Source organism: Microcaecilia unicolor, chromosome 9, assembly GCF_901765095.1.
Source record: "Microcaecilia unicolor chromosome 9, aMicUni1.1, whole genome shotgun sequence".
NCBI lineage: Eukaryota > Metazoa > Chordata > Amphibia > Gymnophiona > Siphonopidae > Microcaecilia > Microcaecilia unicolor.
In genome coordinates this window covers 161983676-161995756 of record NC_044039.1, presented here as the reverse complement: position 1 = coordinate 161995756, position 12081 = coordinate 161983676, and the positions used below count along the sequence as shown (strand labels likewise).

The following is a 12081-nucleotide window of genomic DNA, read 5'->3' as shown; positions in this document are numbered from 1 at the left end:
TACAGACTGGAGAACCTGACATCGGTGCCAGGCAAAATGGTAGAGACTATTATAAAGAAAAAAAAATTACAGGCATACACATAATCATGGATTAATGAGACAAAGCCAACTTGGATTTAGTGACGGGAAATCTTGCCTCAACAATCTATCACATTTCTTTGAAGGGATGAAGAAACGTGGATAAAGATGAGCCAGTCGATATCTGGATTTTCAAAAGGCATTTGACAAAGTACCTCATGCCACCCTATAGGACAGGGAGCACAAGCATTTATTTTCTGTCTCCATCTGCTGGTAGGGGGGCAGAACCTATTTGTCTGGACTGATCTGTTAGGAGTAGAGGAAAGAAATTTTCCTGGTAAGACCAAATTTTACCTTAGTGGTTATGCCTTACTTTTGTAATTAATGGATGCCTTCGCAGATTTAGTAATGTGAAAGGATTATTGTATTGATTTCTCTTCATTTATCTTGTGGATAGGAGGAGTTGTCTTCCAATTTCTGCTTTGTAAGACTGAGCAGTTTAATGGGTTGTGATTTGCAAATAGTCCCTTTTTTAAAAATTTTGCTCAGTCCTGTATGTACTTTGTTCCCAGCCTGATTATCTCCATCTCTGAAGGTAGCAAGCTCCCTCTTCTCCTGGTTTGGGGAGAATGAGTTCTTCCTGGGAGTAGGCTCACAGCTGCTAGGTTTTACAAGGGGAACTTGCTAGTTCCAAAAAAAGGAAAACAAATTAATACCCAAACCTCTTAAACATTGTTAGACCATCTAATCTTGCCATTGACTATATTTTCAAATATATATATTATTTAATTCTATTCCACGTGAAGCAAAAACATAGGAACACTGAATTAAAGTGGGTTACAAACAACATCATTTAGACAGTAAACTTTGTCCACCAAATTCTGGTTCTCCCGTTACCCTCCCCTTCAGCTAACAGATCCATACCACCCCCCTCCCCAAGAAAAAAAAAATCAATATGTGTAACCTATAATGTGACAAAATGCCTAGTCACCTGCCTGGGGCTAACCCTGCAGCCACCTGGAGTCTCTGTCCCCAGCACAGCTCAGGTCCACCTGTCACTTGTGTTCTATACTAGCACCCTCTTCCCGCTAACTGGGTCACAACTGCCTCTGGGCGAGTCCCCCACTTTCAGATTATCCCTAGTGATTTTTAGGTTACTGGAGGCCATACTCCCAGAGTTCCTACAGTTCTCAGAAAGCACTCACTAACCCAAATCACAAATCAGACAAGCAGAGCGAACAAACAATTACGCTTATTTTCATAAAATATTGAACAGTGAACTATAAAAACATGAGAAAAACAGCACACAATAACAGGTAACTGAAATAGGATTAATTATAAACTATCCAAACATTTTATCACTACCTGACTAGTGCCTAGAAAGTACAGGAAATACAGCTGCTTACCAGTTACAGAATATAACTGATCACAGGATCGTAGCAGAGATGTCTTTCCCCCTCTACTTCCAAACTGAGACTAATTAGTAAGGCGTAAAAAAAGAAAAAACAAACCTTCACTTCTGGTACAGCTTTAAAGAAAACAATCGCCATCTGCTGGCCAACCAGGAGAAACACATATCATCAGTAAAACAACCAGGAGAAAAACATGTCATCGGCAAAACAATACAGTTCATAGGCTCAGAAACCCACTGTTTCGCCACAAGTAATATCAAATAATTAACTGTCGCTCAGCTTCTTCTAACAACTGCGAGGAACAGTTAGAGAAAAGGAATCAAAAAGTACAAAGTATGAGACTACGTGCCATTGGTGTCAAAGTGGCCCAAAAGGGCTCCCAGGTTTGATGGAAATAGCACCCAATCATGGAATCTAGATTTGAACACCACATTGCTTACATTTTCAAATATTAAACACATTATTTTGCAAACAAGTAGCTTCATAGTGTCCAAAACCTGGCATTTAGAAAAGTATCTCTTCTGCTGCCAAGCGTATACTGAGGTCTTTTTCTCCACAATATAAATTTGAATCACATCACATGGTAATAGCTCATGGTGACTAGTTATCATTATCATATTATTTTGTTTGGAATTTTTTGAAACTTCAGCTTGCTAAGGGTATTTCACTCTTATAAAATTATCCATGGGTTACTTGCATAAAAAGGGCATGGTGATTGTGCCTACTTTTACATGACCTTAGTGTGGACATGTTTGCAGAGTTGCAAAGTACATAGGTTGCTTGTAAAATACATGCATAATTCCTCCCGCTCCCAAGCATATTTAAATGTCTGCAGGTACATTTAGCAGGTTTTGTGGCAGATTTTGAGAGACAAGTTTGTAAAGACACATACACATGTGTCTTTATAAAATGACCCCAAAATAGGTACCTACTTGGACTTCAGACTTAGACAATCTGTTACAAAATTACCCTGAAAAGGTTAGTTCCAGCTGAGATGAAAGTTCAGAAAGAGCAAGAAGAAACTCTTTGCTTCAAAAAATAAATAAAAATAAAGTTATATATTGCTCTGTTTTCTTCTGCAAAGCATGATTTATGTAATACTGTAAACATTCCTTCACTTAGCGAACTCACAGGCATGAATTATTTACTCCTCCTGTGATTGGGGCTCATCCTGATGACAGTAGAAGCAAGTTCCAGGTAAGGCTGATAATATTTGTATGCATCTTTTCATTGTAAGTAAGATGCAGTCTAGATTGGGTATATTATTGCAGCTGTAGGCAAAGTATTTTGGTAGCAAAATTTTCCAAAATAGTGCATATACTGGTAGGGGTTTAAGGACAGAGCTATGAAGCTAGAGGCTTTTGGTTAATTCTCCTCTGTATCACATACTATATGACCTTTTATCAAATTAAGTAACCCCCCATGCTTTTTCTTAAACCATTAGTATATTTTGGGGGTGTCACGAAATGCCTAGCCACCCACCTGGGGTTACCCCGTGGCCACTTAGAGGGTCTGTCCCCAGCACAGCTCAAGTCCGCCTGCACCTGCCGCTTGTGCACTACACTAGCACCCTCCTCCCACTGACTGGGTCCCAAGTGCCTCTGGGCAAGTCTCCCACTCTCAAATTATCCCTAGTGATTTCTAGGTTACTGGAGGCCACACTCCCTGTGGTCCCACAGTTCCCAGAAAGCACTCACAGACCCAACACACAAACCGCCAGGACTCTTTATCAGTCCAGACAGCTGAAACAATAAACTGAATAGTGTTTATGGTCTTAAAAATATTGAACAATAAAAAAAAAATGCAATCAGCAAACAGTAGCAGGTAACTGAAATATAGATAAATTATAAAACTATCTAAACATTTGTTTACTAAGTAGTACCTGGGAAGATCAGGACATATAACTGTTCACTGAGCCTCAGCAAAGAGATCCTTGTCTCTTTTCTTCCTGGCTAAGACTGGGGGAAAAGGTCAGTAAAATCCAAATGAAATGAGCTCCTGGGCCAATCAGAGCCCAGAACAACAATCTTTGAAAGTATACTGCAGACTGCCTTTCCAATAGGCTTAAACCAAGAAAACAGCCTTAGTTCTTCAGCAGCTTCAAAACATAAACATGCACCACCTGCTGGCCAAACTAGAGAAATACACTTCAGGAAATAATTAAGGCAGTTTTACAGACTTACAAAAACACACTGTTCTGTCACAGGGCGCCTATGCCATAATACCTGCAGGCCTGTGAAAATACCACTACTTTAGCAGATGCATAAAGGTAGCATGCAGTCTGTTCCCAAAAGTTTATAGAGCAGTTTGAAATCTCCTTTGCTAACCAACCCAAAGTGAGAGGATTTTATCCATCCATGCTAATTTTAAAACTCTCAGTAGCCCCATTGTCCCCATAAATACCTAGACTGAAAAATCAACAAACCATCTCCCTTCCTCCCATATACACACGTTTCAAGTCCTGGAAGAGAATGTGGGGGAAGTAGAGATCATGACTTCCTCCTGCTCTGCTGATGCCATCTTCAAGTGGTACTAATTGACCTCTTATAGTCCTTAACCTGCAGATATCAAGTGTAGTCCTTAACCTGCAGATATCAAAGGACAAAGGATTGAAAGAGGATAGCCAGCGCCATTTTGGAGCTCTTTGTCAGCGGGGCAGGAAAGAATAGTTGCTTACCTGTAACAGATCTCCATGGACAGATTATCTTCTAGCCACAAAAGTGGTGACATTGCTGACATGGCAGATTCCAAGCACAAAGGTCTCTAGAAGAAAGTTCTGCGCATGGGCGGGTATTCCTGCTGTATTGTATGTACTGTACATTCCATTTCCCATCCATTACTATCTTTCACCTGTCTTCAACTCTGGGAGGGATTGTGTGGCTGGAAGGTAATCTGTGTCCGGTCTGGGTAGTGGTGAGCCCTTAGGTTCCCTGAGGCCCGGAGGACCTCAGAGGACTGCCGCGCACCCCGGATCTTCACCCGCGGCGACCGTCGTTCACCGAGGGTTGAGCCCCCAGCTGCAGGCGGCCAGCGGGACTGCTGGAACCGCGGGGTGACGGCCGGCCTGGCTGGACGCCAGCAACACAGTCTCGGAAGAGCAGCTAGCAGGGACGGCTAGCTCTGCAAGAGCACAGTCTCTGAGGGTGGCTAGCAAGGACGGCTAGCTGCAGGAACACAGACTCTGGAGGTGGCTAGCAAGGACGGCTAGCTGAAGGAAACACAGTCTCTGGAGGTGGCTAGCAAGGACAGCTAGCTGAAGGAAACACAGTCTCTGGAGGTGGCTAGCAAGGACGGCTAGCTGAAGGGAACACGGTCTCTGGAGGTGGCTAGCAAGGACGGCTAGCCGAAGGGAACACAGTCTCTGGAGGTGGCTAGCAAGGACGGCTAGCTGAAGGGAACACAGTCTCTGGAGGTGGCTAGCAAGGACGGCTAGCTGAAGGGAACACAGTCTCTGGAGGTGGCTAGCAAGGACGGCTAGCCGAAGGGAACACAGTCTCTGGAGGTGGCTAGCAAGGACGGCTAGCTGAAGGGAACACCGTCTCTGGAGGTGGCTAGCAAGGACGGCTAGCTGAAGGGAACACAGTCTCTGGAGGTGGCTAGCAAGGACGGCTAGCTGAAGACAGTCACTGGAGATGGCTAGCAAGGACGGCTAGCTGAAGGGAGCACCGTCACTGGAGGTGGCTAGCAAGGACGGCTAGCTGAAGACAGTCACTGGAGATGGCTAGCAAGGACGGCTAGCTGAAAGGACACAGTCTCGGCACTCCACGGCGTCGGCTTCTGACACTCGAAAACGGAAGCGCTGGGCCCTTCTTGCTACGGGGTTTAAATCCCCCGCCCATCTCGTCTCTTCCTGGAAGGGAGCCAATCCCGCCGGCCCTGATAGGCAAGGAGCGCCCGGATTGGCGGTCCTGCCTACCAGGCGGAGACTCCCCTACCACGCACCAATCCGGCGTGAGTGGGCGGGACTTGCTTGCCGCTCTGGCCGGGGAGACGACGACGCCGGCGCCGCCATCTTGGCCGGCGTCTCCCCTTCCCCGAGGCCGGCGTCCGCTCCCGCCGGTCGCCAGCCTCGGAGCGACCCGCGGTAGCGCTGGCCCCGTCGGCGGCTGGTCCCTGCCGTCCTGGAGCCCGCGGCCCCCGGCGATCATCGCTCCCCGCCGCGGGAGCACCGGTAAGGGCCCGGAACGGGACAGTATCCTCCCCGGATGCCCCCTTTTCCCCGGGCCCGGGTTTGGACGGATGCCGGGTGTGGAAGGCTTTGATCAGCTCCGGAGCATGTACATTCGCCGCGGGTTCCCAGGAGTTGTCCTCGGGACCAAAATTCTTCCAGGACAATAAATAATATAGCTTTCCCCGCCGTTTCTTGGAGTCCAGAACCTCGTCCACTTCATACTCCGGATCGGGGTCAGCTTCTAGATCTTCGGTCTCCTGCTGTTGGGGATGCCATCGAGACCCCCGGAAATTCTTCAATAAGGAAATATGGAAGGCGTTGTGCACCCGCAGGGTCTTAGGTAGTCGCAATCGATAGGTCACAGCTCCAAGTCGTGATTGGATCGCAAATGGTCCAATATACCGAGGTCCCAATCTACGAGAGGGCACCCGGAGTCGGAGGTACTTTGTGCTTAACCATACCTTCTGCCCTGGTTGCAAGACGGGAGCAGCTCTCCGGTGATGGTCTGCGAAGACCTTGTATCTGGCAGCTGCCCTCTGCAGTTGCTCTCGGGCCATCTCCCAGACTCTTTGCAGGTCCGCAAACATTACATTCACCATGGGGGTCGTAGATCCAGACGGGAAAGGTGCTGGCAGTCGAGGATGTCGTCCATATACCAAGAAAAATGGGGATTCTCCCGAGGCCGAATGGACACTGTGGTTATATGCAAACTCGGCCCACGGAAGTAGGGAGACCCAGTTATCTTGGCGCTTGTTGACAAACGCTCGTAGGAACCCTTTTAAGGTTTGGTTCGCCCTCTCGACCATGCCATTGGTCTGGGGATGGTATGCTGAGGAAAAATGGGTCTTCACCCCCAAAGCGGAGCACAAGGCCCTCCAGAAACGCGAGGTAAATTGGGGACCTCGGTCACTAATAATCCGAAGAGGCAGCCCATGAAGTCGAAAAATGTGTTGGATGAAGAGTCGGGCCAACGCGGCCGCCGACGGAAGGCCCGGCAGGGGAACGAAATGGGCCATCCGGGAAAAACGGTCAATCACCACCCAGATCACCGTGTATCCGCGGGAGCTGGGGAGGTCGGTGATAAAATCCATGGAAAGCTCCGTCCAGGGGCCTGTCGGAACGGACAGTGGTTGCAACTCGCCCATGGGGGTCCCGATCGTCGGTTTAATTCGGGCACACACAGGACAGGTGGTGACGAAGTGAAGAATGTCCCGCCTCATCTGAGGCCATCGATACTGTCTGGCAATGAGACGCAGGGTTTTGTGATACCCAAAATGACCCGCCCACCTGGACGAATGCCCCCATTGCATTACCTTCGCTCGATCAGCGGCCGGCACTAGTGTTTTCACAGCCGCGACCTCCCCTACAGCCGCGCTGAGGCATGCCGGGTCCAACATGGACTGGATCTCCCTTGTCTCCTCAGGAACCTCAAACGCTCTGGAGAGAGAGTCCGCAGGGGTATTCTGAGCGGCAGCCCGAAAGACCAGTTGAAAATGAAATCTGGCGAAAAACAATGACCACCGGGCTTGTCGGGGATTGAGCCGCTGGGCCTCCTGCAGATACAGTAGATTCTTGTGGTCAGTGATCACCGTGAACCGATGTTCCGCTCCCTCCAGCAGATGTCTCCATTCCTGCAGGGCTAATTTCAATGCTAAGAGCTCTCTATCCCCCACGGTATAATTACACTCCGCCGGGGAGAATCTACGAGAGAAGAACGAACAAGGCTGGCGCTGGCCCTGGAGGTTCACCTGAGAGAGGACCGCCCCGGCTCCCAACGCGGACGCGTCCACCTCCACAATAAAGGGTTTCTCTGGATCCGGGGCTAGCAAAATGGACGCTGATTTGAAGGCCTCTTTCACCTGGCGAAAGGCCACTTGCGCCTCGGGCGGCCAGTCCCGGACATTTGCGTTTTTTCTTGTAAGGGCTGTCAGCGGCGCCGTCAGTTGTGAATATTGAGGAATAAACTGGCGATAGTAGTTCGCGAATCCCAAAAAACGTTGCAGTGCCTTCAATCCCAGCGGCTGTGGCCACTCTCGAATTGCCCGGAGTTTGTCCGGCTCCATCTGTAGCCCCCCGGGTAACAGAATGTGTCCCAAAAATGGTAGCGACCTCTGATGAAACGCGCACTTACTGAGCTTAGCGAACAGGCGGTATTGCCGTAACCGTTGCAGCACTGCGCGAACATGGCTCACATGGTCCGTGGGATTTTGGGAAAACACCAAGATATCGTCCAGGTACACGATCACTGTGGAGTTCAAAAAATCCTCAAGCACAAAGTTGATAAGTCACTGAAACACCGCAGGGGCATTACACAGGCCAAAGGGCATCACCCGATACTCGAAATGTCCCTCGTGGGTGTTAAAGGCCGTCTTCCATTCGTCCCCTCGCCGAATTCGAACTAAGTTGTAGGCCCCCCGCAAATCCAACTTGGTAAACATTTGGGCTCCTTGCAACCTGCCGAAGAGTTCGGGGATGAGCGGTAGAGGAAAACGATCCTTTACCGTGATGGCATTTAACCCCCGATAGTCGATACAGGGCCTTAAGGAGCCATCTTTCTTAGTGACGAAAAAGAATCCGGCCCCGGCCGGGGACGTAGAGGGCCGGATGAAGCCTTTCCGCAGATTCTCCCGGATGTATTCCTGCATGACCTTGGACTCTCCTCGGGACAGGGTATATAGGCGACCCCGCGGCGGCACGGTGTCTGCCATCAAGTTAATGGCACAGTCAAACGACCGATGGGGCGGTAGAACCTCCGCCTCCATGGGACTAAACACATCTGCAAAGTCTCTATAGTCCATAGGCAGGGAGCCCAGCTCTACCCATGCCCCCCCGGGCACCACCGCCAGGGCAGGGCAGCTGCTGGTCCGGCCCTTACAACAGTTCACCCGACAGGCACTTCCCCAAGCCTGGATGCTTCCCCGGGTCCAGTCAATAACAGGGCAATGACTCCGTAACCATGGCAGTCCTAGGACCACTGGATGAATGGTCCGGGATAGAATCAGGAATTGGACCTCCTCCCGGTGGTCCTCCCCCACCTGTAGTCCCAAATAGGGGGTGATCTCTGTGACCGGCTGCGGTAACGTCGTTCCCTGGATGGAGGTTATTTGCAATGCCGGCCGCCGCGGAAGCGTGGGCCAGCCCATCTGTTGCAGCAGCTCGCGCCCGATGAAGTTGCCCCCCGACCCCGAGTCCACCAGGGCCCGGGTCTGGATCATGGTCTCGTGCCATCGTAGGGTTACTGGCAGAGTGATCAAGGCATCCGGTAGGGGAGCGGAATGCCCCAAGACCCCTCCCCTCAAGGTGCCTTGGGGGAGACGTTTCCCGCCCGCGAGGGACAGGCTCGGATAAAATGTCCAGCCTCACCACAATAGAGGCACAGTCCGTCCCACAGGTGTTTCTTCCTAGCGGAGGGAGCCAGCCGTTGCCGGCCCATCACCATCGGCTCCTCCCCACTCTCCTTGGAGTCCCGGTTCCCACGGCGAGGAGACAGCCCCTTAGCAGTCCGGGACGTTCCCCGCGTCCATTTCTGCCGTTCTGCCCGGGCTCTGGCTCGCTCCTGGAACCGGGTATCTACTCGGATACAGAGCGAAATCAGGGCATCCAACTGGCCTGGGACCTCTCGTCCTGCCAATTCGTCCTTGATTCGTTCTTGTAACCCTTCCATAAAAATTGCCATCAAGGACTCCGGGTTCCAACGGAGCTCCGTGGCTAAAGTCCAGAAACGAATGGCATAATCGGCCACCGTCCCCTCCCCCTGATGAATTCGCAGCAGTTCCGATGCCACGGAAGATGGTCTCCCAGGAAGGTCGAACACCATACGGAACCGGCGCTGAAATTCACTATAGTCATCCAGGATGGGGTCCTGTTGTTCATTCAGTGGGGCCACCCAGGCCAGGGCCTTCCCTTCACATAGGCCCATGATATATCCCACTTTACTTTGGTCTGAAGCAAATGTCTCCGGTTGCATCCAGAAGGCCAGGTTGCACTGATTGAGGAACCCCCGGCAACCTCCGGGGGCCCCATCATATCGTGCCGGCTCAGGGAACCGAGGACCCGTGCGGAACCCTCCCGAACGGGGAGCTGCTGCGGCCCCCGGGACCGCAGCGGCCTGGTTCTCTACCTGAAGCGTTGAAAGTTGAGAGCAGACGTTCTGAAGCGCCCCTGACAGGGCGTTCAACTGCTCCTGCTGCTGCTGAAGTACCTTGGCCAGGTCCCGTAGATCAGGCTGCGTCGGCGAGCTCATGGCTTCCGTTTCCTGTCCGGTCTGGGTAGTGGTGAGCCCTTAGGTTCCCTGAGGCCCGGAGGACCTCAGAGGACTGCCGCGCACCCCGGATCTTCACCCGCGGCGACCGCCGTTCACCGAGGGTTGAGCCCCCAGCTGCAGGCGGCCAGCGGGACTGCTGGAACCGCGGGGTGACGGCCGGCCTGGCTGGACGCCAGCAACACAGTCTCGGAAGAGCAGCTAGCAGGGACGGCTAGCGCTGCAAGAGCACAGTCTCTGAGGGTGGCTAGCAAGGACGGCTAGCTGCAGGAACACAGACTCTGGAGGTGGCTAGCAAGGACGGCTAGCTGAAGGAAACACAGTCTCTGGAGGTGGCTAGCAAGGACAGCTAGCTGAAGGAAACACAGTCTCTGGAGGTGGCTAGCAAGGACGGCTAGCTGAAGGGAACACAGTCTCTGGAGGTGGCTAGCAAGGACGGCTAGCTGAAGGGAACACAGTCTCTGGAGGTGGCTAGCAAGGACGGCTAGCTGAAGGGAACACAGTCTCTGGAGGTGGCTAGCAAGGACGGCTAGCGGAAGGGAACACAGTCTCTGGAGGTGGCTAGCAAGGACGGCTAGCCGAAGGGAACACAGTCTCTGGAGGTGGCTAGCAAGGACGGCTAGCTGAAGGGAACACCGTCTCTGGAGGTGGCTAGCAAGGACGGCTAGCTGAAGGGAACACAGTCTCTGGAGGTGGCTAGCAAGGACGGCTAGCTGAAGACAGTCACTGGAGATGGCTAGCAAGGACGGCTAGCTGAAGGGAGCACCGTCACTGGAGGTGGCTAGCAAGGACGGCTAGCTGAAGACAGTCACTGGAGATGGCTAGCAAGGACGGCTAGCTGAAAGGACACAGTCTCGGCACTCCACGGCGTCGGCTTCTGACACTCGAAAACGGAAGCGCTGGGCCCTTCTTGCTACGGGGTTTAAATCCCCCGCCCATCTCGTCTCTTCCTGGAAGGGAGCCAATCCCGCCGGCCCTGATAGGCAAGGAGCGCCCGGATTGGCGGTCCTGCCTACCAGGCGGAGACTCCCCTACCACGCACCAATCCGGCGTGAGTGGGCGGGACTTGCTGCCGCTCTGGCCGGGGAGACGACGACGACGCCATCTTGGCCGGCGTCTCCCCTTCCCCGAGGCCGGCGTCCGCTCCCGCCGGTCGCCAGCCTCGGAGCGACCCGCGGTAGCGCTGGCCCCGTCGGCGGCTGGTCCCTGCCGCCCTGGAGCCCGCGGCCCCCGGCGATCATCGCTCCCCGCCGCGGGAGCACCGGTAAGGGCCCGGAACGGGACAATCTGTCCACAGAGAACCACCGTTACAGGTAAACAACATTCTTTCTCCATGGACAGAGGATCTTGCAGTCACTTAGGATTGCAGGTTAACAGGAGAAAAACAGTTCAAAGTACAATCCTGTGGAGGTGAGTTGAAGCCTCAAGGGAAAGAGTTCAATATTGCCTGTCCAAAAGACCATCTGCAACAACCTGTCAATGCAGTGATGTCTACCAAAAGTATGAGGGTTAGACCAAGTTGCCACTTGACATACCTTGTAAGGAAGCTCTCTGTAAATGTGCTTTAGTAGCTGCCACTGAACAGAGAGAATGTGCTATAATCCTTAAAGAAGGGGCAGAAATAGACTATGAATCCTTAGAGTAACAGAAAGATATACAGCTAGCTATCCAATTAGTTAATGTTTGTTTGGAAACCGCATGTGGAGTAATTAAACTCGGGAATTTGTTGCCAGAGAATGTGGTAAAGGCAGTTAACTTAGTGGGGTTTCAAAAAGGTTTGGATGGCTTCCTAAAGGAAAAGTCCATAGACCATTATTAAAATGGACTTGGGGAAAATCCACTGCTTATTTCTGGGATAAGTAGCACAAAATGTTTTGTACTTTTTTGGGATCTTGCCAGGTATTTGTGACTTGGATTGGCCACTGTTGGAAACAGGATGCTGGGCTTGATGGACCTTTGGTCTGTCCCAGTGTGGCAATGCTTATGTACTTAGACCTACACTGAATAGGCAAAAACAGTTGAGACAGTCTGTTTTCTATTGAATTTTGCTTACGTTACAGAGATAAAGCGCTCTTACAATCCAACTTTATAGAGAGAATCCTTATATGGTGGCGGGTAGTATAGTGGTAATACTACTGTTTGGTTGATAAGAAAATTGGATATCACTTTAGGAAAGAACTTAGGATGCATTTGTAATAATGCCTTATGCAAAATTTGCA

General features: G+C 51.3%; 1 protein-coding gene across 1 annotated transcript in view; it reads left to right on the top strand.

The window, feature by feature from the left end:
* Positions 1-12081, top strand: part of POLE2 (DNA polymerase epsilon 2, accessory subunit) — a 126008-nt gene that overhangs the window by 31458 nt on the left and 82469 nt on the right. Inside the window, exon 7 of the mRNA XM_030214324.1 lies at positions 2553-2627. Coding sequence (XP_030070184.1) covers positions 2553-2627 — 75 coding nt within the window. The remainder of the gene's footprint in view (positions 1-2552; positions 2628-12081) is intronic.